This window comes from Tinamus guttatus, unplaced genomic scaffold (genome assembly GCF_059628265.1).
Source record: "Tinamus guttatus ecotype Peru unplaced genomic scaffold, ASM5962826v1 Tinamus_guttatus_pri_ptg000247l, whole genome shotgun sequence".
Taxonomy (NCBI): domain Eukaryota; kingdom Metazoa; phylum Chordata; class Aves; order Tinamiformes; family Tinamidae; genus Tinamus; species Tinamus guttatus.
Genome location: NW_028288781.1, coordinates 5,951,632 through 5,977,500, shown reverse-complemented (window position 1 = coordinate 5,977,500; position 25,869 = coordinate 5,951,632). Strand labels below are relative to the sequence as shown.

At 36.2% G+C, this 25,869-nt stretch overlaps 1 protein-coding gene across 1 annotated transcript in view; it reads left to right on the top strand.

Moving 5' to 3' along the window:
• The window catches only part of LRBA (LPS responsive beige-like anchor protein), a 356,226-nt gene that overhangs the window by 217,735 nt on the left and 112,622 nt on the right, over positions 1 to 25,869 (top strand). Inside the window, exons 40-43 of the mRNA XM_088526587.1 lie at positions 16,507 to 16,624; positions 17,650 to 17,752; positions 19,667 to 19,782; positions 21,599 to 21,711. Of these exons, the coding sequence (XP_088382713.1) occupies positions 16,507 to 16,624; positions 17,650 to 17,752; positions 19,667 to 19,782; positions 21,599 to 21,711 (450 nt within the window). The remainder of the gene's footprint in view (positions 1 to 16,506; positions 16,625 to 17,649; positions 17,753 to 19,666; positions 19,783 to 21,598; positions 21,712 to 25,869) is intronic.

Genomic DNA, 25,869 nt, shown 5'->3' with positions numbered 1-25,869 from the left:
AAATGAAATACTTTAACAGTTCATTTAAAAAAAATTAATATAAGGCTTCATTTCTATAATTTTCAAAAGAAGAATACAATACATTTAAATGTAAAAACTAAAACCAAGTACCAAAAAAAAGGAAAATAAATAGTATTTTAAGCATGCAAGGAAGTGCGTGAAGACGGTGGCCTTCCTGATGGTGCTTTAGGTGCAAGGTCATCAGCAGTAAAAATAAAAGCCCACAGTTCTGAGCAGTGGATGGGATAATCTAGGAAGTGCTTTACAGCTCCTTTGTTAAAAATATTTTGTTACTCTATGCTCATCTCCTAATGGTATTAAATAAATCTCTTACTGCTCTGTAAACCTCCCTTCCCCATCCTAATTAACAGAGTTAACTTATGTTTTTCAAACAGTGGTCTGTCTCTCCCAAGACTCTCTGTGTGCCCCTAGAACTCTTCTTTCCATGTTTGTCTGCTTTCCATTATCCTCGTGAGAGGAAGGAGTGAGGTTTGGACATTACTGCATTTGCAGGTAGTTTCCAGAGATGGGACTAACAAATGTGACTAACAGAGCCTGGGCATCGGAAGCAGACCTGCAGCTTGAGTGTTTCATTAGGAACAGTGTGTTGGTGGCTTGGCAGTGTTGCAGGAGGGCTCAGAGAAAGGCACGTGTGTCTCTGCTCACCCCATATGTGCATGGGGATGGTGCCACACATGAACTTTGGGGAAGTTTTGTCCCAGGCAAGGCCCTGGGCGCAGCAGCCTGGCCTTGCGCTGCGCCCCGTTCACACAGGGGAAAAGGGATGAGAAAGGTGGCGCTCCTCATGCCTGTGGCACCAAGCACATGGAGAGCAGGCCATCTTCTGCTGTGAGATTCCTTGCTGGGGCACAGAATAAATTCATGGCAGTATTCCCTAGATACAGAGGGCTGCCTGCTGGCAACAGATACAGGAGTTCAATGTGTAAACGCTGATAAGGCTGACGTAATTTGTGTTGCAGTTTGACTGTTAATTGTATATAAAGCAGCAGCCTTTACAGATCTTTCACTGAGAGTTGTTAATTGGGAGAGAAGTGAACGCACGTAATTACGAGCATACACATTTAGGTGAAAGGAGGTAAGTTTCTTAGAATTTAAGCATTCAAGGTGTTTTTAACTTTGGAATGCTTCCCATTTGTGCTGTGCAATCAGACCAGTAGCCTCACTGGATTTTATTAAAGACTTTTTTTTTTTCTAACATTGAGTGTAAAGTATCCATCTCATCTACTTTTATGCATTTCATTTTTTAGTTAAGTATGTTGAAGTATAACCAAAATTAATTGCCATTGCAGCTATTAAGGTATGGCAATTTTACATCAAGCTCTTCTACTAGCTTAGGTGAACTTTTAAAAATCTTTTTTAATATGAAAACAAGGCTAGTTACTCTATTTGTCTCTCAATTCTGTCAAAGAATAAGTGATACTCTGTACTCAGTATTTGGAGTTAATTTCCCAGTCTCTCTTTGTATACATTTTATCCTCAAATTTTTGCTCTTATTTTTAGCTACAGGACTGGGATTACCGTAAGCTTTATTTTTGCATTTTAAAATAGCTTCAAGATGAAAAAAAATGGGCACTTGGCCTATAGAATTAGCAGTTACTTATTTTGGTAGATTAACACTTGTTAAAAAAAAAAAAAAAAAAAAAGGCAATGAGTAGGCACTTGAATTTGCTATTTATTTTCTAATTGCTAGTAAAGAACACAACTGTGTTGGAATACAAATCTACATGATTTGGAGTATTTTTATATCCAGAAGATTTGTAATTATCTTTGAAACTGGCGATTTCATGGAAATTACTGTGGTGCTACATTCAAACAGGACCGAGCAACCAAGCTCGTTGCTGCTTCAGTGCCAGCGTTCGCGTAGTTAGCAGCACCAAGCAGTTGGAAGCCCTGCTGGAAGACACCTGTGGAGTTACACTGGCAAGGTGTATTCAAAAGCATGAAAATATTCAGATGTCACTGGAGCTGCAACCAGGGTTCCCTGGCCACTTTGATTTCTTGCCAGTGGGACCTGGCACAGAGAGAATCACTGGGGGCAATTCTTGGCTGCTTATTCCTTTCCGTCCGCTCTTAGTGCTGGTTTATCTATAGCCATAGTTATACTGATGCTATTTGGAGTCTGTTATTACCTGTGGACCAGGTAATTACATGTAACCAAATTGCTGATATGCCTTATATCACTTGCATTTAAACAGCGTACTTCTGTAGAGGTACTTATCCTTCCCTGTGGATAGTGTTCCTGACGAGTAGTGCTTGGATAGTGAGAGTTAATTTTGACTTTTTTTTTCTCTTTTTAAAGTTACAGCTGTATTTTTTTTTCTTGATAGATTTTCATTTTTAATTATTTTCAACCTTTAAGTCCAGCCTCTTAGACATTCTTTGGTTCTGCATTTTGAACCTAGATATAACTGGTTAGTCAGGACTGCTAGAAAATTCTCAAAAGATTAAAGGATTTTGATAAAGCAGTTATGACAGTAGTTAGGTCCATTTCTTCCTTTGCTCTCATTAGCGGCTGTGATGCTTCTTAGCATTGCGGAGTTGGGAAATCAGCAATAAGACCATTACCATTCAGTTAAAAGATAGAACTGAATCTTTTCTATTTAATTTTCAAGAGATAGCAATATTAATTTCCTGATTGTTTGAAAAGCTGAAGAGTATTTTGGTTTGGTTTATTTTTTATATGCTGCCAAATAGCATTTTCATGAAATGCAAAATCATACAGCCTGGTGTCTCTGGAAATTCTCTTGGCATACTCAGACTAAATTACTTTAGGCAACTCCCTATCTGAATGCATTTTTTCAAAAGAACTGATTTTATTTATTTATTTTTTACTAAACCTAACTGTGACAGTAGATATAAATTTGCTGGGAAGGCAAATAGATAAAACAAATGTTTACATGACTGACACAATAAGATGGTTTCCCATACAGCTTGCAAATAGTGATTATAATTTCATGTTAATAAGATGCAGAAAACGGTGCAGAAGAAAAAGTGCATTGCTGCTTTTGTCACAGTTTCATCAAACTGATTTTGTCAGCACTGGAGCATAACCCTTGCCACATCAGTTTGAGTGCTCATTAAGCAGCCGATTTGTCTGAATCCTCATTAAATTGATTAACTCATTTACTTATGGATGATGGCATGTTACGTGGTATAGGAATGGTGATTAGAGACCAGAATCAAGACTTGTGTTGACTTGCTTAGTGTTCTGTTATTCATATACTTCTCAAGAAATTGCTGCATCCAAGAACTAGAGCATCAGTAAATTACTTTTTGCAGGAGTGTGACATCAGCTGAAGGGTCAGACTTGAGTTGTGCAGCCTTCACCTCTATTATTAAACTACCGATGGCAATTTAAAAGTTTTTGTAGGTTTATGACTTCCTCCATTTCCCTATTTATTTCACTTGTATACTGGACTCTCTCATGACCATCTGTTTAATGTGAATTAAATAACAAAAAGAAAGCAATTAGAAAACATCCTTGATACATTTTGAGAAGGGGGAAATATTAAAAGAAGATACTTAAAGCAGTTTTCTGAAAGGTAGCTTTCAAAAATGTCATCAAATTGAAGGAAAAATCAGTGATTTAGATCAATTGCTGTGTGTGTACATTACCTGGAAAGTTTGCCTATATTTTTCAAATTTGCCATGTTGGTATGTGTCTAATACCGTTTTTAAGATGCTACCTAGTAGTGCTCTGTGTGTGCACCTCATGCTGACATATAAGCAAGCCTTGGATGCCAACAGCAATTTTGATGTTGTGAAAAAGGTGAAAACAGAAGCATATACGCTTTAGCAAATAATTGTTATTTTGTTCTAATTCTTTCCTTTTGCAATGAACAGATAGCAAGTGTGTTAACTGGCTTATCTATTTTTGAGTCAGGCTTACATGTGCCTTGGGATAACTCAAGCAGTAGCTGACTATTTCAAACTTCATGGAGATGAAGAAGCCTAATATTGTTGAGTGACTGAATTAGATATTTCAGTACGCAAATTGAATTTGCTTATTCCAGACCTGAATGGTGTCATGTACAGAGACAAAGTAGTATGAAGATGTCCTGTGCTTTGAAGAAGCAGAATGCTTTTTTATTTTATTGAGGTGTAATATAAGCCTTGATCATAGGCTGTGACAGCACTGGATGACCAGACATCATCCTTTCTAAATGTGAAACTGGAAGTAGCAGTAGGTGTGCTTTGCTTTAATGTAAAAGATGGTCATTATTTTATCTCCCTTTTTGAACTCTCTAGCATAGATATGCTGTGAGTATTTTAAGTATTTGTAGTAATAAAAAGAGACTGTCTGGCCAGCTCTGCCTTTGAATAAAGGCAGGAACTTTGGTGTTCCCCAACTGCTTGGAAGGTTAACTCTGAGCTTCTACAGAATAGAGAGCATGGGAAGATGTCTTTCTGCAGAAGTAGTTGCATGGTGTTCATGGTTCTGACATGCAGTTTTATTGAGGAGCCAGTGAACTCGTCTCCTTTCCTTGTGATAATAGCCAAAGTGCAAGTGAAAAGAAATAACGTGGAAGAAACAACTCAAATATGTTTTATTAGTTGTTAGTTTTTAGTACAACCTTTTTTTTTATTACTTTTTGAGAGAAAGAGAGAGAGGTACCATTTTCTTGTGGTTTGCTAGGATGTGTCCCAGTCAGGATAATGAGGAGAGTTCACAAAAAAAAGTGTTGAGAGCCCTATTGCTCTGTTTCTGTAGCATCATTTTCAGATCATAGAATTTTTGCACAGTGCATGTGGAACCCAATTAATATTCAACTAGGAAATTGGTGATTGGAGTTAAATTAGGGGGCTCTAAATTTTTCTACATCCACCTATTTTCCCTCTTCACTTGCTCTGACAGTTATAGACCGCTTCTCTAATGGGGCTTGCATTTGAAGATAAGCCTGCATGTAAACAAATTAACTTTTCTTAAATGGAGAGCCATTTCATCTGCAATAATGTACCAATTCATAAACTATCACAAGCATATTAAAAGAAAAAGAAAAGATGAATGACCCATTGTATAACACTTACTATTAGGCAGACTAGATGTCCCTGTGTTCTGGGAGATAAGGCTCTTGTATTATTACACCCTAATAAAATGAGTTAATGTTTTAGTATCAGAGATAAAAGGACAGTTGGATATATTTAATAACCAAACTGAGAAACACTTAATTTTAGTTGTCTGTAGCAATATAACACAAATTCCCCTGTAAAACAAATTGCACTTTTGGAATATACTTTAATGTGCATTCGACAAAGGAGAAAATGAGGTGATTGAAGTTCAATTTGTAGCATGTTATTAACCATTTCCGCTTGACTAGATGAGTAAAAGGATAATGGATGAGGGTTTTATTATTGCCTTTCTGCTAAAATGAAGTGGTGTAAAAGATAAGGTGATGAGATTAATGAACATAAGGAAAAGGCGTAATCAATCAAACTCCAACAGGGAGATGAAATGACAGTACTTAAGATTTGCAAGAATATATGGTTTAAAAAGTGGATTTTTTCATCTCCGACATTTGGCTGGGTGCAATGCAAAGAGGCCAGCACTTGCCAATTCCGGTTATTTTTTGTCAGTTCTTTATGCTGCTGCATAGCTGGAGCTTCAGCAGTCTCATGTTCTAAATTGAAGTGGATGTGTTTATTACACTTGTTAATTCAAAACCACTTTCTAAAAAGTATAATATAATTAAATGAGAACCCAACAAATGCAACTTTTGTCAAGCAGAAACAGTGTTTTATTGATCAGTTTATCAGTTCATTGCTGGCTGCACATTCTTGTACTTGTCTGAATGAGTTACCTTTCTTGCTTGTGCTAGGGCCTTGAGTTCTCTGGCCTTGTCATTTCAGCAGATAGTTTTCATGTACTCATGAAAGAAATCAGGACTGTTGCAATATATGCTTCTGGGTCAGCCATCAAGTTCCACAAGGTTCTGCCTTCAACCTTCTCCAGCTTCTTGAGAAGAAAACTGGTATCTGGTTGAGATTTGCAGAAGTTTCTAGCTGTGAACATGTTCCTTGTTGTGATATTTTTTGTATTCCAGATCTTAAACACAGTACCTCTGACATGTATCTTACAAGGTTAGCCTACCTGAATGTATATATTGCTAGTATGCTATGGAAATAAGTGTCCTCCTCTTCAGTAAACAAATCATTGCAGGTATTTTGCTGATGCTGGAGCTCAAATTGTTTAAATTACTTGCAAGTACTCCAGCAGTGGTTAGTTTGGAAGCAAACCTTCAGTGTCCCAAGGATAGGACTGACTTGACATTTTCTTCTGTCTTAAATTACACTTTTCTACAAGAGAACATTGAGTTACAAAGTAAATTATTTAAGTTACAAAGTGAAAATGCTTCTGTAAAACCAGTTTTTCCCAAGCCTTTAATTTTCTCCTCTTAAAAATCATACCTCTTCCAAAACATGGACCTGACTTGGAATGGAGCTGCTACACAGTTAGCATTTTTCTTTCTACTTACAAGGTTTGAGAGGGTCTCCCACATCATTCCTTCGAATGCAGTTAATGCACTTGATAAGAGTTGCCTTTTGAAAATGCTGCCTTAAGTTAGTTTTGTAAATGAAATATACACAGACGAGATAAATTACTGTATTGTCTCAGAGAACTGTTAGTTCTTGGCAGCAGTTTGGGCAGGATGGATAGGATATTGCTATGAGGTTAGGTTAGTCTATGAGCAGTTTATAGTATTTTTCCTCATTTGACTTCAACATTCATGAAACAGACTGTTAAACATTGGTTAGAAGCTGGTGCTTTGCAAATACTCCCACATTAGACCCGACTTTTTCTGGCTTTCAGGAAAATTTCCAGTTGTGCAGAACCGTACTGTGGATTTGAACGATAGATGCATAACACAGCTCAGATCACAGTTCTTCCCAAGAGCTGCTATTTTCATGCTGATGGCTTCCTGCCCCTCTTCTCCTCGCATTGCAGAATTCTTTGCTGGGCCCTTGTTTATGGGGCCCGCAGGAGTAGCGAGGTTCAGATTTAACACCCTGCAGGGAATGGCAAGGCAAATCATGCTGTTGGATCCATTGTTCATTTACCTCCAGACTGCTGTCTGTGTATCTGGGACACTTGCATCATGTTTCCAAGCCTTTCTTACCAGTCATTTGGACTAGAAGGGCAGTTGAATTTTCTGTTGTGGTTTTTAACAGAAATTGGAGTTATGTTCTTGTTTTGTAATCCAAGACGGGGGTTGTCGCCCTCACGTTAGCTGTGTCTGTGACTTAATTAACCTTGGGAAAGGGGTCCATACCGGTAGGAATGCTTGAAAGCTAAATTTCAAGTATTTTATTTTACCATCTACTAAGACAAAATCCAGCCCTTATTCTAAACATCCTCCTCTATATATTGCTTTTTGTTCTTTGCAAACATACAATATGCTTTAATTGGTCAAATTGTTTCTATGGTTAATCTTTAAAGAAGAAATTGTCTCAGTCACAGACATAGTAAACCCTTTGTCACTGTCCAGTTAGAGTCAGTTTCTTTGCCTGAGAGATTAATCTACTTTTACAGAAATATAAGATAAATTTAAGAACACAGATACAGAAGGAGACTTAGTCATTTTGCTCTTGATTATGCACAGTGCATATGGGGGAGACGTGTCTTTTGATAATTATAAGAACTATTTCTCTATCTTGCGGTGGTTTCTGAATTCTTTTTGGTTTACAGGGGAAATAAATGAGCTATTGGGGACTGCAGAAGTGCTTGAGTGGTAAAGGGTTGGTAAGCAGCACTGTGCCATGTTGCATCTCAACTTGTGAGAGCAAAAGGAGGGGGAAATACCAATAGCATTAAGTACTGCACAGTGCTGGGCTGCAGGACAGCTACCAGGTGCCACAAGTAAGTCAAATATATGTAACTGCACAGCACCCCCCACCGTTGGTTGCTCCAGTGTACTCAAAGATTTGGTTCCTGCAGAGCACAAAGGTGGCATTAAGCCATATTTGCATTCACATCCCTTTGCAAGCTGCACCTTCTGTGCCATCTCTCTCATAAAAACCTAGCATGGCTCTTTTAATGTAAATGACTAGATTGGCAGGTTTGGAGTCTGATTTTGCTGTTTGCCTTCAAGAGGCACATCTGTTCTTCCATGTATGGGCTTGGTTCCCATACACAAGCTGATCAGATGCAGTCTTTTATGATGACTGGTACTCTAGCTTCCTGCCAGATGCGTGGGGGTGTTTTTTGTTTTTGTTTTGTTTCTGGTGAAGGGATCTGAAGATCAGCCTACAGGTCATTGATTCGAAATATCCATCCTTTTGGCATTGAAATTTGTTTTTTCTGTGCTCTTTCCATTTCTTTTCCTTGCCTATCTTCTTCCAGCTCAGGTCAAAATGGCAGACGTTAGACAACTGCCAGCATCGCAGGTGCATTAGTTCCCTCTTTCCTGGTTGTAGTTGTTGCTTCTGCTTGTAGGTGTTCTGGCTGGATAGACATTTACTGGATAGAGACAGGAGCAGCCCATATGAGAAGTAATGTCCTGGAAGTGGTGAAACAGGCCCGTGCAGGGCATAGCAGTATCATAACATCAAACTGTTCTGATCTGCTGTTCAAAGCAGGAATTCAAAAAGATAGGTACAGCAGAAATGAACTTTGATTTCTTAAAGAAATCTCAATGGCTAACTACCTCTAAGAGACAGCAAAACGAACATAACTTTTCTTCCATCTTTTGTGATGCATCCTCTTGTGTACTACCTTTTACCATATTCAGCTGTACTGCTGTGTATAAGAACTGCTGTGAGTCAGGAGTCTGGCAATTCCTAGTTTTCAGACTCTGTACTACTTGGAGGTCAACCAATATAATCTGATAAAGGTTATCTCCAAGGCTTTTCTGCGTCAAGAATTCTGTAAAAGAAGAGACACCAAAAACCTTTAGACTTAGAAAAAACATGGTAATGCCTTCTTGTCATAAAAAATTTCTGTTCAATTCCCTATGGACTTTCATAGATATTTCATTCTTTTAAACAAAATAAAGTTTTTTTGAGTTTGTTTTGAAAACCCTTAAATAGTTTCCAAAGAGAGGTTTTTCACTGCAGTAGTATTACAACATCCTGGCATGGATTGGAGCTGCTAGTAGAAATAAGATGAGCAAAGCCCAATAGGCTTATCTTATCTGTTCACAATTGGAAAGGGACCAAGTCTTCTGCCCAGTGCTATAATTTGATTTGTTACAACTTTGTCAAATATCAAAAAAGAAAATACTTCTGCTAAGCCGGCAGTGTTCAGAAATTTGAAAAAAGAGCTTTTGTCTAAGAGATTCAGGGCTGACATCAGTGAGACTAAGATGATTATTCTCACAAATAACAGTCATCAGAAAAACAGACTGACTAAAAAATAAAACTGATCTCAGAAAGAGTGATTAATTGCAGATGATAAGGCCAACATCCTTCCCACTTACTTTTTCTTCAGTTTACTTCAGTTGTCTTATACAAGGTATAAAAAGAATTGATACCGTTGACTGAGTGAAATCTTTTCAGAATAAATTTGATTTTGAGACCCTTCAGAGATAGGCTGTACTGGAGAGTTCAGATGTAGAAATGTTAAAATTCTGATATTCTTCCAGAGGATTTTTAGTAACTCAAATTTTATCAGAGTGCCACACCTGGGAACTTTCCTCATAAGCAGCAGCTGAGGAAGCTCTATGTTTTCTTAATTCTGTTATAAAACCTTCTGTAGGGTCATGTTTTAAGCGTCTTTGATGGATCTTGGATCATGATCATATTCTCCTCAAAAACGTGCATCTGTATTTTGCTTAACAGTAATATTAATAAATGCTGGGGAATGTGCTGGTCCTTGGTCTTCTAGTTTTCTGTATTAATAAACTTGAAAGGGACCTAAGTAAAGACATAGCAAAATTTGTGCTGACACAAGGTCATTTTGTTAGCACCAAAGGAAGAGAATTGTGAGGAGCTTCCAGAGCTTCCACCCTCCCCTTGCTTGCATAGGCAGAACTACAGCAAGTAGAGTTTCCCTCTCCAATTTTCCAAAATTCCAGCTTGGATTAGGGTTGCTACTATGGAAACTGCCATTAAATATTAGCAGATACATGCATGACTGTACATGCATATATACCAAAGCACTTGGATAGGGACATCTAGATTTTTAAGTGCATCTAAATCTGCACAGCCCCATCCATGTATGGTAAATATACGAAGCATAAACAGAGGTGCACATTTCAATGTGGAAGGCACAATGCACAATTCAGAGGCTCTTTTATACAATTTATGCTTATGACTACTCTCAATTGTTGATGTATGATTAAAAGCTATCTTAGTTATGATTATGATTGTTATGTCTGTATCTTCTTGCTTACTAGGTGTATGAAGTAGAATAGAATTAGTATACACTATAGAATAAATATGATCACTATTCATCACTATTCTTCCCTGTTTGTATGGATTGTAAGAACTGCCAAAAAGGAGAACAAAAAGTTGCATTAGGGAATTCCACTTCTTTTTTCTTGAGGATCTTGGGATGATCTAAAGATGATATTAGGTGCGGGGTTTAATTTTTTTTTCTTTTTCTTTTCAAAAGTGCTTTGAAAATGTGCTATAGATAAAATGAAAAGCACTGTGGCCTATGAAAAGAGAATGATTGTCTAATGATCTTTCTCTCTAAAATACCATATCCAAAGAGAACTGTCATGAATTTCTGATTTCCTATATATCTTTTTACTGCTTGCAGGTGTTAATTGGTGTTTTAGGCAGTGAGGTGCTTGGTTTGTGGGCTGACTGTAGCCATATCTCTTGTTAGCGTGTCTGAGATATGTTGTGGGAGGCTGTTTTAGAAAGGCTTTAGAAAGCCTTTTGGTAAACTTGGTAATAAATTATTGCTAATTCTTACCTTGTACTCTTTTTACCTCAGGAATTGATAATTATAACTCGCACATGTTTTTTGGAAGTAGACTGAGACAACCAGTTTTTCACACATGTCAATAAACAACTTGTTGATCACTATTAACCTAGCCTGTTCTTCAGATAGTGATAGAAACCGAATGGAGAGTGAGGATAGTCCCAGAAGGTAAAATAATTGTTTTGGAAAGTGCTATCCAAACCGTTTCTAAACTGTTAGTGTTAATTTCTGATGGTAAACTCTGCCAGATGGTGTGCAAAGTTGCATGAGCCTTTTATGTCTCTCCCTTGATGAGCCGATCTAACTAACTCCTGATTCAGAATGTAATAGGCTTACTAAGTCAAGACATCGGCCAGCTCCTCTGAGAATCTGATTTCATGCAACTTTAGCTCCCTTTTACCGTAAATATGTCTGCCGTCTTACTCTCAAAAGAAAAGAACAATTTTATGTTCTAAACCATGCAAGGCTTGGGTGGCCAGCCAAGCTAGCAACCCAAATATTCAGATTTTTTTCTTGTTGAACTTCTGCTTTCCAGGATGGGTAGTTTAACTTACAAATCTTTAGCAGTTGCATTTTATTTGCGCCATCTATGTTTAACTTACAGGATCCTATGTATGAAATTATATACAATCCTGATTCCATGAGCACCCTAGGTCATTTCTGGAAGTTGAACAGTGGCAGATTTTATTAATATTCTTTGTCTGGATAACTAACATCCTGAAGCAAGGAAGTTTTTCCAGTACCAGTTGTATGAGACAGCTATATGTAGGATTTTGTGTTGTGTTGATTCAGCCATCTCAGAAAAATTATGAATACAGGTTCTTATGATAAATTTATTTTCAGTGATAAGTCTTTGTAATTCTGGAGAAGATTATCTGTAGCTGATGGAAGAGCATTATCAGAAAATCTGCATTGTGTATTTTTTTCACTTTGAAATATAACTTTAGTGTCAGAATAAAGACAGAAAATACAGTTGTGCATTTCCCTACTATTTTAACTATGAAAAATATTTTTCATGTCATCACGTGTGTACTGCTTCTGACAGACTTTATTAATTTCTAAACAAATGGTGTTTTTATTTGTACATAACTTACCAAGAAAATTTTTCAAAACTGAATAGATCTAGAAATAAAACCACATCTTAAGTAAAGATGAAACTATTTACAGGTCCAAAGGCCTTAAGGTGTATCGGGCTAGGGTAAATATTACTCTACAATATAGGAATTTCAGTTTCTGGTAGATCTGTCTCTCTACGGCAGGTTCAAATAAAATAATTTAAGCCTTTTAAGGCACATCAATTTGCTAGTTGGTAGTTCATGTATCAAAGAGCATTCTGTGAAAATATCAATATCATTGGTTAATATAAATGAAATTAATTTTTAAAGCTGGGCTAAAGGTTGACATCTGAAAAATTGCATTACTTTGCAGAAGAGAAATTTCTGTCTTCTACTGAAATTTCAGGTCATAAGGGCAAGTAATTTTCACAATCTTCAATGGGAACCAGTGAAATATGAACTTCATTGTCACCTAGCCCCAAAGCGATAAGATAAAATGAGCTGATACATCATTTGCTCCGGTTTTATCATCTCCTCCAGTAATTGGAAGAGAAAACATAAGAGTCCTTTACCACCCCCCTCCCCAAACCCACTGCCACCCACACCCAGGCATAAGCCATTTTGCTCTGATCGATACAAAGGTCACGTAGTATTTATTTATTTATTTATTTACATTTTTTATGCTGGGTAAAACTGCCTAGTGGAACATTAAAGTAATGAATATGCTTAATTGAGTTTGTCACCCATGAAAATGCTGAGCAGGACCGTAGAGCAGGTTGTGCATACACAGGAGGTACCGGATGGGAGACTGCTACTGTTTGCGTGTGGGTTTCAGTGGCTTTTTGTATAAATATTTAAAATAAGCACTTTTTTTTTTCCGTTCTCTGCTGTCCTGGTAGCTTGTTACTGCAAAATCCAAAATAAACTAATAAGCACTGTGATGGTCCTGGGGCGATAAAAGGTGCAGATGAGAAGCAGAACTGCATGGCTGAGGTAGCAGTGGGGCTCCAGGGTCCTGGCAAGTCGTGTACCAGACTTTTAGGCTTCTGAATGTTGTTATTTTGTCTCCTTTGTAAAAAAAAAAAAAAAAAAAAAAAAAAAGCCCCAGAAATAGTAAGAATGCCACTACTGTAAGTTCTTTCTCAATGGCAATCAAACTTGGTTGCAAATTAAATGTATTTTGCTTTGTCTGCCTGAGTGTACGCAACTTATTTTAAGAACAGCTGCAAGAAAAAAAAACCTTTATTGTGAAAAATTCAAATTTGCATCAGCTTTTTAAATAAGCTATTTAGTTTTTATTTTACTCACGGCACTTAAATTGCCTTGCACATTAAAGTAATATAATTATTCAATTATTGTTTCAGTTCCATAACCCATTTGCAGACTTAATTACTCCTAGGCTATTCACATTTCCAAGATCAATAGTGCTTTCCTCTAAACTAAAACACACAGTTGCCAATGGGTTTGCTGAAAATGTGAAGCAAAACGTTCATTTAGTCTTCAGTAAAACACCACTGCTCATGGCAGCAGCATACATGGCTTGTGACGCGTGCGGAAGCGGCGCCTGGAAGAAGAGCCAGGCTGGGACGCGCGCGCTTGAACATGTGCCATGGCGGGGCGGCCATTTTGTGTGAGTGGCTACGACACGGCTAGACCAGGCGCCATTTTAGATGATGATTGGGACTTGGCTGCTTGCGTTTTGAGGCCGCTCTGGTTTCAGCCTTGCTTCTGCTGCAAGGCTGGGGCCTCACTGCTGCCGTCTGAGGTAAAGTAGGGGCCTCACACGAAACTGGACGTAAATTTTTATTTTTAATAGTGTTGCCGTTGATTAATCGGGTGTTCCCCAGGTCTGCTTTTGCAGTGGTTCTTGTAACAAGACTTTTGGTGTAATGCAGCTTTCCGGTGGTCTCATCGGCATGTTTCCAGCAGTTTATTTCAAGTGTTCAACTCGATAAATTATTCTTCCTTCTGTGAGGCAAAGTACCTTTTGAAATAAATGAAAGGTGCCGTAGATTAAACTTCACCTTAGTGTGTTGACTCAACTGGAGCTGTATTTCATCAGCCCTACTTGTGTGGGTACTGGGATAGTTGCCGCGCTGGCTTGGTTAGATCGTACTCCGCTGTTTCACAGTTTTTGCCCAAGCTGTTACTAGTGGAGATGAATCACAGAAATAAATGGGAGTTGGTTTTAAAACTCAGCATATTGCAGGATGGGGCGAATAAGATGGCCAACCTTAAATTTGGAAGTGGATTTTGGTGTTGCAAGGCAGGTGGGTGAAAACCGGAGAATGCAGAAACCAGTTTTGAAAGTTGCAGTGCTTAAGCTGCAAGTGTCAGAAGCAGTGAAGCTCACAGAGAAAACCCTTCACCAGAATAAAATATCTGAATTTCTTTTAAAAATACTCTTTCTGCCTAGAGTCACTTCTACTAATTAGCTTGGGCATTTGAGAGGGAATGGCAAAGTCGAATTTGATTTTGTTTGGGCCCGCACGCTCGCTAGGAGCAGCGTGCCCAGCTCCTCCGCGCGGTGCCGTTAAGAGCAGTGGTAAGGATGCCGTCGCCAAGGCAACTGGCTGACTGGCGGCGAGCTCGACCTCCCTCTCGTCCCAGCGCTGCTGCGCTGCACTGACCGCCCCATAGAAACCCACTCCTGCCTAATCCCATTTTAATTGAATCCAAGGACTTTGAAGTGAAGCTGCCGAGCAGGCAGACCTCGTTGCAACTGGGAATGGGGACTGGGCACTGGCAGACCAAGCCACTGCTATTTACTCCCTCCTCAGGCCTTGTGCTCACTGGCGCTCTCACGAATGCTGTAACTTACCCTGTTACACTGGGTGCAATAGCTTTATTGAGCAGGGCCCACGGTGTGAACTGCCCACACCGTTGACATGTAAAAGCTCTTCCTTTCAGTTTGGAGTAAGTTGCTTGGCAAGGATTTGGCTGTTTGCAGTGTTTAAGCTGTAGGTGCGTTGTCCCACAAAATGCTATTCCCCAGGGCAAAAATAATGCTTAATTATTTTACCTTGTTCGTTTTTGCTCTCATGCAGTATAGGTGCTTAAGCTGGAGCTGCGAAGGCTCGTGGTGATGATCAGCCTGTTGTGCTCTCACTATTAGTGCAGAAGTGCTCAGGTTGTAGCCGTTCTCTGTGCCTTCCAAGAGATTCACTGGCATTGCATGCTCCCCTTTTAATGACATACTGTGGACGAATGCCAGCAAAGGCACTGGAGATTTTTTTCACGCAAGCATTGCAACTAGGACTCCTTTGGTACCTCTTTTATCGTGTGCTTTTTAAAAGGTATTTATGTATATGTGACATAAGTGAACCACAGCAGTTCTTGGTTGCCCCACAGATTTATTCAAATCTGCCTGTTTGCATGGCTCAGTTATGGATGTGGTGCAGGAAGGTGCTGTCATGGCCCAAGTCTGTTAGTTCCCCAGTTTCAAAATAGTTCAGCAGCCCTAAGTAATGATTATTCCTTTCATCGCATTGCAAGAAGTTTCCAGCAGAGTATTCATTTTTCCTTTTCTTTGCTACATGTGAGGCAAAATGCTCCCTTCTCTAATATCTAAAAACAAATAACTGTGTTCATTAAAAGTCTTGGTTATGTTAAAGGCTGGAAACTTTTTTTTTTTTTTTAAGACAATGTATTACTTCAGTGAAATGGCGATAGCAGTGACATAAATTAAGATCATATTTGAATTTTGTTTTCTGTAGTGTGTTTATGTTGAATATGTTTGTGTATGTTAAAATTGACAAATCTTGCTTTTTTTTTCCTTTGCCTGTGTTTTGCTAATCTAAAGCAGAGAGTCATCCAATCTTGTTGTCTCTTAATACTTACATAATTAAGCTTTGAAATGAAAAGAAAAAAAAAGAAACAAAGAAACAAAGTGGTTGTGCACTAAAAATGGGATTAGTTTGAATTGTGAAAGCAGACTAAGCATCTGTGTCTGTCAGATGGGATGACAGGAATTGTAACAAGTTACTTCCACAACTGCTTACTCCATAGAAAGATTATGTTGAGTTCATTTGCAGGTTTGTGTTTAACCTTAGCTGACAAAATGATACTTAACCTCTTATACAGCCAACCTTTATACTTGCAGAATTAATGAATAGTGCCTTAACGATAAATGCAAGGAACATTTTAAAGGTTTTTCCCCCCCATTTACTTGTTACAGTTCTATTATTACAACTCTAAAGTGAGTGCAGATACATCTATTGACACTAGAAATATATTTCAAAAATATAATTTTATATTTTGTCTAAGTGGTAAACACTTCATACAAGTTTCTGAGACTCCATTAGTTATATAAATTACATGCTTGTCTTTTAAAGAAACAATTTTTTAAATGGCCTTGACATGAATGGTTGAGTTTAAGACTTGGAAATATCCGTTACAAGTTCATAGCATTATTCCGAGTTTATTTTAAATTTGCTGCTGGATTTGCTGATAATTGGCCAAATTCTTATTTGTGAATCAAACACAGTTTCTATTTCACACGTTGTTATCTGTACTAGCAACATATTTAAAAAAATTTTTCTCTCTGCTTTTCCCTTTTACTAGATTCTAGCATATACAGAAGGACTGCATGGAAAATGGCTCTTTTCAGAGATTCGGTCTGTCTTTTCACGGCGTTATCTCTTGCAGAATACAGCATTAGAGATCTTCATGGCAAACAGAGGTACTGTTGAGTTTAAAGTAGTGACAAGTGTTAATTTGGGAAAGAGTGATCTCTGGCTGTTTAGTCATTCCTTTTTGTTATGAATAAAATGTCTTGGATTAAATGTCTCAATATTTAAGTTCAGCATGTTTTTATATATATATTTTTCCATTTCATCATTTTTTTCAGAAAAGAGTTTTATATGCAAATACGATAAATGAGAGTTAGCCATGCCTTTCTTCTGTTTATATCTGGATGTTTATTTGTCATCTTCTGAACGCTGTTGCTTAAGGCATGCCTACCTCTGACCCCCTGTGCTTAAAAAGTCTTTTTTGTCTCTTTGGAACGTTAGCAATTCTTCAGGCTATTGAGGTTAAATATTGTGCTTAAATCAGTAAATGTTTCTTAGGATAACATATGTTTTAGGCAGTTAGTATATTAGTAAAAAGATGATAAGGGAATTTGTTAGAATTTTAGTCTTCAAGATGGTTGGTGAGGATCTAGACACAGATCTTGCAGGCCTTTGTGTATCTGAAAAAGCATGTTCTTCAATAGCGTATTAATGGTTTGTTGAAATGCTTCCTATTTTGGAGAGTCTAGTTATACTCCATGAACTCATAAATGTCCACTGATTATATCATAATTTGCTTATTATTTAGATTTTTAGGTTCATGTTTCACATGAAATATGAAGGTAATATTTTAAGAATAAATATATCTTAGAATAAAAAATTCTAGCATTTGCAATGTGATGCATTTGATATACACACTTTTTTTTCTGGCTAGATATGTCAATGTATACATAAAGCTTTAGGTCTGTTCAAATACATGAACAACTGTAGGCCTTGTAAGTATTGTAAAAGTGGTAACTTACATTGAAATTCCACTTGGTGGTAACTTAAAGCACTTCTGGAAGTTATATAGTAAAGGTATTTGTAGTAGTCTGAATTAAATATATTTGTTTTATCTATTGGAGTTGAATTTTATTGGACCAGAAAAACAGTATATATGTGTGTGTGTTTAATAAAGCATTTAATATTTCAACAGTGTCTGTGATGTTCAACTTTCCTGACCAAGCAACAGTAAAGAAAGTGGTTAACTGTCTACCTCCGGTTGGCATTGGTACTAGTTTTGGACTACCTCAGACCAGGTATTTTATGATTTCAATTCATTTAGTTTCTGAGTTCTAAGACTTTATTCATCAAAGCAATGCACAAGGTTTAAATCACTTACAGCTGCTGCTCAGACCATCAGTTCTGCATAGTTTTGCAGTATATTTGTATAATAGAAATTTGGGGGTTTGAATGTTTGCAATTTCTGGATATTACAGAGAAAGTAGCATCTTTTTGGCAGTGATGCTTGATCACTTACCCTACTTAAGAAAAACAGGTTTCTTTATGCGTGCCAAATCACTGAAATTTAAGAGTCTAGTTGTTAGACTGATTTGCTTTTATGGCAGTTTTCAGTTTTATTAGCTTGAATGTAATATCCTTAAATACTTTACTGTATCTTTACCTAGAGGAAAATGACTTTTACCTTATCAAAAGGAAATCGTAGTAACGTATAAAACAATATACATGGAGGAGTGTATGCCATTGGTTTGGTGTGTTTGTCTTTTAGCCCTGGAAAAACAGAGTTCAAATGTTTCTTAGGGTAAGTGATAAACTAGCATTACAGGTCCAGGCTGTATGTTTGCATCCCAGAACTGAAGAGTATAGTTCACTTGGCTTCATGTTTTTAGCAGAAGATTAATCTTCAATTACTAGGTATGTTCTGGATGAAACACAGCAGTGCAGTCTACTGCTCACTGAGGCTGATGGATATCAAAGTCTGGGAAATGTGTATTGTCTCTAGATGGGTTGAATCTCTCTTGTATTTTAATGAGGCATGAACTATTTTTAAATAGATTCGGTTTTATTTTTTTAAAGAAACAGCCGTTTTTGAATAATGTGTTGAATGCTGTTCTTTAAATTCTTAATACTGTAGTGTGAAATTTCCCTGCATATGAATAATTAGAAATGGCATTAACATTTTTTGGGTTGTTTTCTGTTATATTTTGTGATTTGCATTTTTTGTGATGTCCAAAAAAATCTCTTGAATTGCTGATTGCTACTGTAGTCACTTATAAGAATGTAAAGATTTCAGTTTACAGAAGAAAATTGTAGGTGTAGATGTTTAAATGTATATAAAAGTATATGTAGATTTGTTCAAAATGTGATAACCTGTTTATATTGATACTCTATTAAAAAATTATTGCAGTTTACCAAAATACAAAATTCCTCAGGTACTATCATTGTTTTCTTTAATTGCTTACCAGTACCTGTAAAGATTTGTTAGCTAAAACATGTATCTATTTTTTTTTCCCTAAGTGATGTGTTGCTGGTATTTACAGATGTTTTCATTATGAACAAAACAGTTTTGGAAATTTTGTGATAATCTTTCCTCTGCTTGATTTATCATTCTGAGGAATGACTCTGTATTCTTATTTCACAAACATCAGGCAATCTGGCATCAAACTCCAAAAGTTTAATGGAGTTATTTATGACTAATTCCCCAACACTGCCCAGAATTTAAATCTGAAGAGGATGGATTTCATAATAAAAGTTCTATCATCTTATCACCGTTTCCATTGGTTCCTGAGAGATTTAAAAGCCCCTTCCAAAAGATGCCTTTACTTTAAGGTGAAATTTTAAGCCAAGTAATTTTCTTATTTAATGGTCCACCATGTTTCTAAATCACTAGCAACACGTTTCTGCAATACATTAATCCTTCATGGAACAACTGAATTTGCACAGCTGTAAAGGTTTCTTTTTGAAAATGCTAAATATTTGGATCTTGGCATATCCAACTGTCAGATGTTTTGAGTCTTTTGCTCTCATTAGATTCTAAAACTTGAAAAATGAGCTTCAACTATACAAAATAACAATCTAATCTCTGGAGAAATCCAGCAAAGAATTAGTAAAAAGAATGTGTACAAATGCCACAAAAAAAAAAATCAGGTAGATAATAAAGTGAATCCACCAGATTTCCCAACTGTCATTCTGTGTTTCTGGTTGTTTTTCAGGCGCATTTCTTTGGCAAGTCCACGACAGATTTTCAAAGCTTCCAATATGACCCAGCGTTGGCAGCACCGAGAGATTTCCAACTTTGAGTATCTGATGTTTCTAAACACTGTAGCAGGTAACACTGCTTCCTTATTTGGTTAATGTTGACAGAGCTTCAACAGACTAGGGAACTTCTAGATTTTGTCTTTTGAACAAATAACTTTTCCTATGTCAAATATTTTTCTGAAGAGCGTCACAAAATCCTTTTAAATACGCTTTATGCATAATTACTTTATGTTTATGTAAGAATAAATGTATATATATACATATATGTATATATATATATATATATATAAAAGTTATGCAAATACAAAATGTTATATTGAACTGCACCTAAAAGTATAGATAAAAAGTCAGAATATCTTGACTGTTGTGTTGAGAACAGGGTCTAGATAAGACCCACTATTATTTAGAAGAATCTCAGAAGTAACTTCCTTATCCGTGGTATTTGAAATAGTGATATCCATAAGTATTTTCCTGTGTAAATGCCTTTGATACAACAGAGTAACTTACTCTCATCCAGTCTCAGAAGTGCTGGGACCTTTTGGGAATGCTCACTTGGGGAGCAGGACGTTGCTGGAGGCAATAAATACTGTTGTTACAAGACAGTTTATCTGGGAAAAGAGTGTAATGCCTGGATCACCATCACTGCTGTGTCACATTGTTCATCCATTCCCAAATCCTGGTTCATTCCCTAGTATCAACGTCTATCCTGCAGCCGCTTTAGCTATATTTCATTTAACCCATCTGGCCCAATAGACTTCTTCTCTGTTTGAGTTCAGGTTAGTAAATGAAGTTAATTGTTAGGTCTCATAACTTATTTTTTATTTTCCAACATATTTTGTCCTCAGAGTAAATTTTCAAGTTTCTCAATTTTCATCTCTTTTCTGTAGCATGGACAGTATTTAAAGGTTCACTAATTTCCTTTCAGACTTGGTTCATGCTAACATGATTCATACGACAAATGCCTCTACTCACTCTAATAGCATTTTACACAAATGGTCAGTTATGCTAGTTTCTGTCATCAGTCACTAAGTCAGAAATGCCAGGATGCTGGCAGATTTTATAAAACTATGAGATGATTGTCTGCTTCCTGCCCAAGTGGAATGAGGCAAGATCATGACACTTTACATTCCTCTAGTGAATGATCCTTTTCAGCTTTATTGTCTTATTGAAATATAACATCTGCATGTATGTATGAGATAAGGAAAACTATTCTAATCAGATATCTACTGGAACAGGATATTATTTTCAACTTACAGGTGCACAAAGGTGCATACAAGAACCTGAAGCTAGAACGCTTTTGTACAGATTCCCAGCTCTGGTAAATTTGGGCATATCCAGAGATGATCAGTGCTCAAGGAAAAATTCCTCTTTTATGTGAATTCTCTAGATTAAGTGTTTTTACTTGCAAAATCTCTAAAATCCTGAAATGCTTCATACTGCTTTCAAATATTTAATTTGACTTAATCTGTAAAATATCTGTACTTAATCTGTAAATTTGACTAAATCTGTTTTAATTTTTAGTATCAACAAAAGTCTTTGGACTCTTTCATTTTTTAAAGAGGTTCACTTTAGAGAAACCCAGAAAACTGTCACCAAGACAGAGAATTAGATAGAAAATGAAGGGATTTAGATGTCACTTTTATAGCATGCAAGAGAATGTACAGCTAAAGTGAATTGGACTTCAGTGTTTTAAACAGAATACTAGCAGTTTAAAAATATTTTTCTTATCCTTTTTAATAAACCAGAGCATTGAAATGATAAGAGATGTAAAATGAATTGCATTCCTTCTGAGGAGCTTATAAAATTGTTTAGTATTTTCCTTAGAAGTTGATATTTTAGTTAAATTCAACTCCTTTTACTCAAGTATTGTTTTTGTTGTTCACCAGGTCGCACTTACAATGACTTAAATCAGTACCCTGTCTTCCCTTGGGTTATCACTAACTATGAATCAGAGGAGTTGGATCTTACACTTCCTAGCAACTTCAGGGACTTGTCAAAGGTATTTGTCATCAGATATGCCTTTTCTCTCTTCAGTAATCATTGCACTACTTTTCAGGCTTGCTCATATCTTCTGCCATATTTGATACATTAATAACATTAAATGCTCAACCATTAATAGTATTTTGTTTCTGTATGTATATACTGATAATTGAGAACAGATTTTAATGGGAAGATGAATTATTGATATGTGCTTATTGCTTCTGATTGTATCAATTTGCAAAGTTTTAATGGACAGTGCTTTCAGCTGAGGCATATGCATTACATTTAATTTCAAATTTTAAGAAAGATAGGAATGTCAAGGTAACTATAGGTTAAAAATTAACCCAATAGTTTCTAGTGTCTCTGATGCGAACACTTTTTTAGTTGTAAGGCTTGCAATATCATTATATTTTAAGTACTTAATTTGTTGTCCTTATTCCACTAAGTAGAAACAGTGTTTTCTCACTTCCTTTGTGTATCCCCTTTAGCCCTTTAGGTATACTTAAGCAGTGCAGTTGTCTTTTGTCAGACAGACACTGTCAGTTGCTTGCATCTTTTCCAAACAGCTTTTTCCTTCCTCACAGACAAGTCCTTTTTTTTTTTTTTTTTTTTTTTTTTTAATATTCTTTCCCAAATGCAATATGAAACAGCTTATTTAAAGCTTCATCAAATGGGATTATTCTCTTTCAAGCTTTTCCATTTCCTAATTTTTTCCAATGTAATTGTCGCCTGCTTCGTTTTCTAAGAGTGTAGTTCCACACCTCTGTTTAAATTTCTTATGATAGTTAGTTATCCAAAGCTAGTTTTCTGTGCAACTTTGCTTAAAAACAAAAGTCAAAATATAATTTAAACAAATTGATGCAGTGCATTGTTGGAGATCCTCTTCGGATTTATGTACATTTTCAACACCAAGCTAGCTCAGTTATTTGCTATTTAACTTCCTTATACTTAAATTTTAAAATCTTTTTGTATCATCTGAGAATTAACAGCAATTTAACAGCCAAAACCTTATAAATGTCCAGATATGAATATGAAAGAAAAAAAATCAAAGGTGCATCTGAAGTGTATCAGCATCCGTATTCACTAAGTTTAAGCCGAAAGTTCCTTCCAGTGAGTATAGTTGTGTTTAGTTCTCTTTTTTTCTCTAGGTAAGGAAAAAAGGGGTACAAGAAAGGAATGCTTCATTCTACAAAGTAAAAGCATCTCTTATTTCTCCACAAGCAGTAGGCGCAAGCAGGATATTTTTCTTATTTTACCCTGTGTGATATTTCACGTCATGCTTTCCTAAACCTAGCTATTATGGGAAAAGACTGGGGCATAGAACAAGGAAAATGGTTAATTAGTGGAAAAGATGAAGGAAATATTTTAATTATAACTTGTTTTTTTGAATCTGTCTTCACTACAAATTGGTAATAGGGTGGAAAAAAAAAGACAGATTTTTAAAATATCTTACTAGCAGTACACAATTTTTAAGGTAACTATAGGTCTATTTAAAAATTTCCAGACTTTTTTAATTACAGATTTAGAATTGTAACTTTGAAAAATGTACTGTATTCATATACCTGTATTAAGACTCTATTTATAAAACATTACATATATGTATATATGGATGTGCATGCACAAATATATATAATATTATCAAACAATTTTAAAGAACTATTAAGCATTGGACCTTAAGTGAGATTTCTCAAATGTGCTAAGTCTCCTTGATATGACTGAGCAGTTCAATTAATATTACTTTTCATGCAAATATTTATAGAGAGGAATTGGTGATTGGCTAAATTATATTTTAAGTGAAGATTGAAAAATTAAATAACATCATCAGCTCTGTGCAGCTTGAGTGAAAATATATATTATAGGTATTAATCATGAATAACTTCTTGCTTGTGACATGGTTTTTGCAAGTACTATTACCATAAATATTTATGAAGTAAAACTAAAAAAGGTATTATACTTTTGAGGGATCTCCTTTTAGTTGTATTTTAATTTGTAAATCAATCAGCACAAGCAGCTCTCTAGTGCCAGGTTGCTTGTCTTCTTGCCACCCTGCACTAGAACAGGGTGCACTATAGAGCAGTCTTTCCTCATTTAGGGCAGGCACTACTCTTGTGTCTATTAAGCAGTTAGATAGCAAAACTGCTGTTGCTCTTTTGATATGCAGTTATGTATTAACAGCAACTGATGTGCATCTCTGTGCTGATGAAAGTAGTCTTGGAGGACTACTAAGTGTGCTTTAAGTTCTGAGGGAATCTTTCCACTGGTATTGCTGGGAGAAGACAGCCAAATGGACACGACTCAGGTTGTATCTATACATGTACTTATCTGTCTCAATTATATGTTTGAAAGCTTAGAAATTAGTACATAAATATTACAGTACCAGATGACAGTCGGACTATATTATGCATAAATGGGATTTCATCCATACTATGTAAGCCTGTAACATGATGTTCTTCGGAGCTAGTTATCTTTAACTGATCAGTTGATGGTTGCCCTGTTGTTAAAGCATATGTATATGTAAATATACACATATGTATATTTAACATACATTTCTGTTATCCGTGCTTATCTGCTGTTGATCAGACAGTGCATCTTTATGACAACTGATGCAGCTAGTGCAGTTAAGGATGATTCTTGCCATATGCGCAATGAAAGTCTTGATGCCACATCTGTCTCAGACACAGTAGTTCAGGCGTTTCTAGCAGTATGAACTTCATGTAGCTTAAATGTTAAACTGTGTCACATGAGGAATTCATGGCAAATATCTGAAAATTAATCAGCAATGCCTTTGTAGTAACCAGTTCTGAGAATGTTTGTATGCTTTATTTTTTGTTGTTGTACCATCATCTCTAGGAATAATGCTTCAAAATAAATGTTAACGATATACTCTAGCATGTCTATACTTTCGGACTGTTCAAGGTTTTAAAAAAGGTAAAAGATATTTCACTTAAATAGCTATGTTGTTCTGACAGAAAGGGATGTCATGTCAATGTTTTTACTCCTTTTTGGCAACTAAAAATTAATAGTAAAGAGGTTTTTTCCCAGTTGCAAGTTAAAGTTACATAATGTGACAAGTATGAATAACAGGTTTGTTAATATATTAACTATAAGTCCACAGTTAGTGCAGATTTAAAGAACTGCGGTGTATAGGTTAAATCAACACTTTATTTAAGCAGCTTCTTATGGCATTATTTTGAACATCAGTCACACAATGATAAACCAAAGCAACTGAAATGGATTGTGGTTAATATTACTGTCAGTCTGACAAACACTCCTGACAAATTCCAGATGTACACTGCCAGTCAGTTACCCTGCTTTGACTCGAGTGTTTATTTCTTAAGAGGTGACTATGGTTTGGAGTGGGTATAACATATTATATTTATAGCTATATATATTTTATTTATACAATAGGCACCGTTTCCCAGCAGAGTGTTTCCCATTTTCTGCTTTACTTATGTCATTCAAAAGCACATTTTTTTCCTTTTCCTTATTCAGTGGAAGCAATAAATTATGATATGTTTCAGGGTTTGAGTATGGAAAAAATAGAAGTAAAAGTACTTGGAAAATATCAAACCATGATTTTACACTCACAGAAGTTTGTTATAAAATCTTGCTATATACAAATAACTTGATAATTTCTCTTCTGCGTGGCACAATTTTTTTGCAAGATTATAAACTCATGCTACTGGAAGAAAATTACACTGTACTTAAATCTTTGTCTTTAATAGAGGTACATAGATGTATATAATAATACTTTTATTCTCATTTTTATCATTTTCATGCCATATTTGCTAAATCATCATCAATTTTATAGTGGTTGTTATGTAAGTAATGACTTCTGTTCAAACCAAATGTACAAAGCAACAAATAGCTCTCACCTTCAGTGAAGTGGTATGTTTAATGGGTATGTGGGAGCATATGGGGAAATATCTGGTATTGATTTGATATCAAATATACTTTGACAGAATAGAAATTACAGATGTTTTTGCTATACCAAATTAGACCAGTTCTGTGCTTCTAGTGTAAACTTCAATCTTGACTGTTCTTCTTCAACATATCGGCCTGAATTCATTGCAAGGGTGGACAATTCAAGAACAAAAATTCACTGTGCCTATATGTAGTGTTGAATGTGTTTCCCTCTGAGTCTATAGAGTGGAACAGGCATTAAATCTGCTTACGC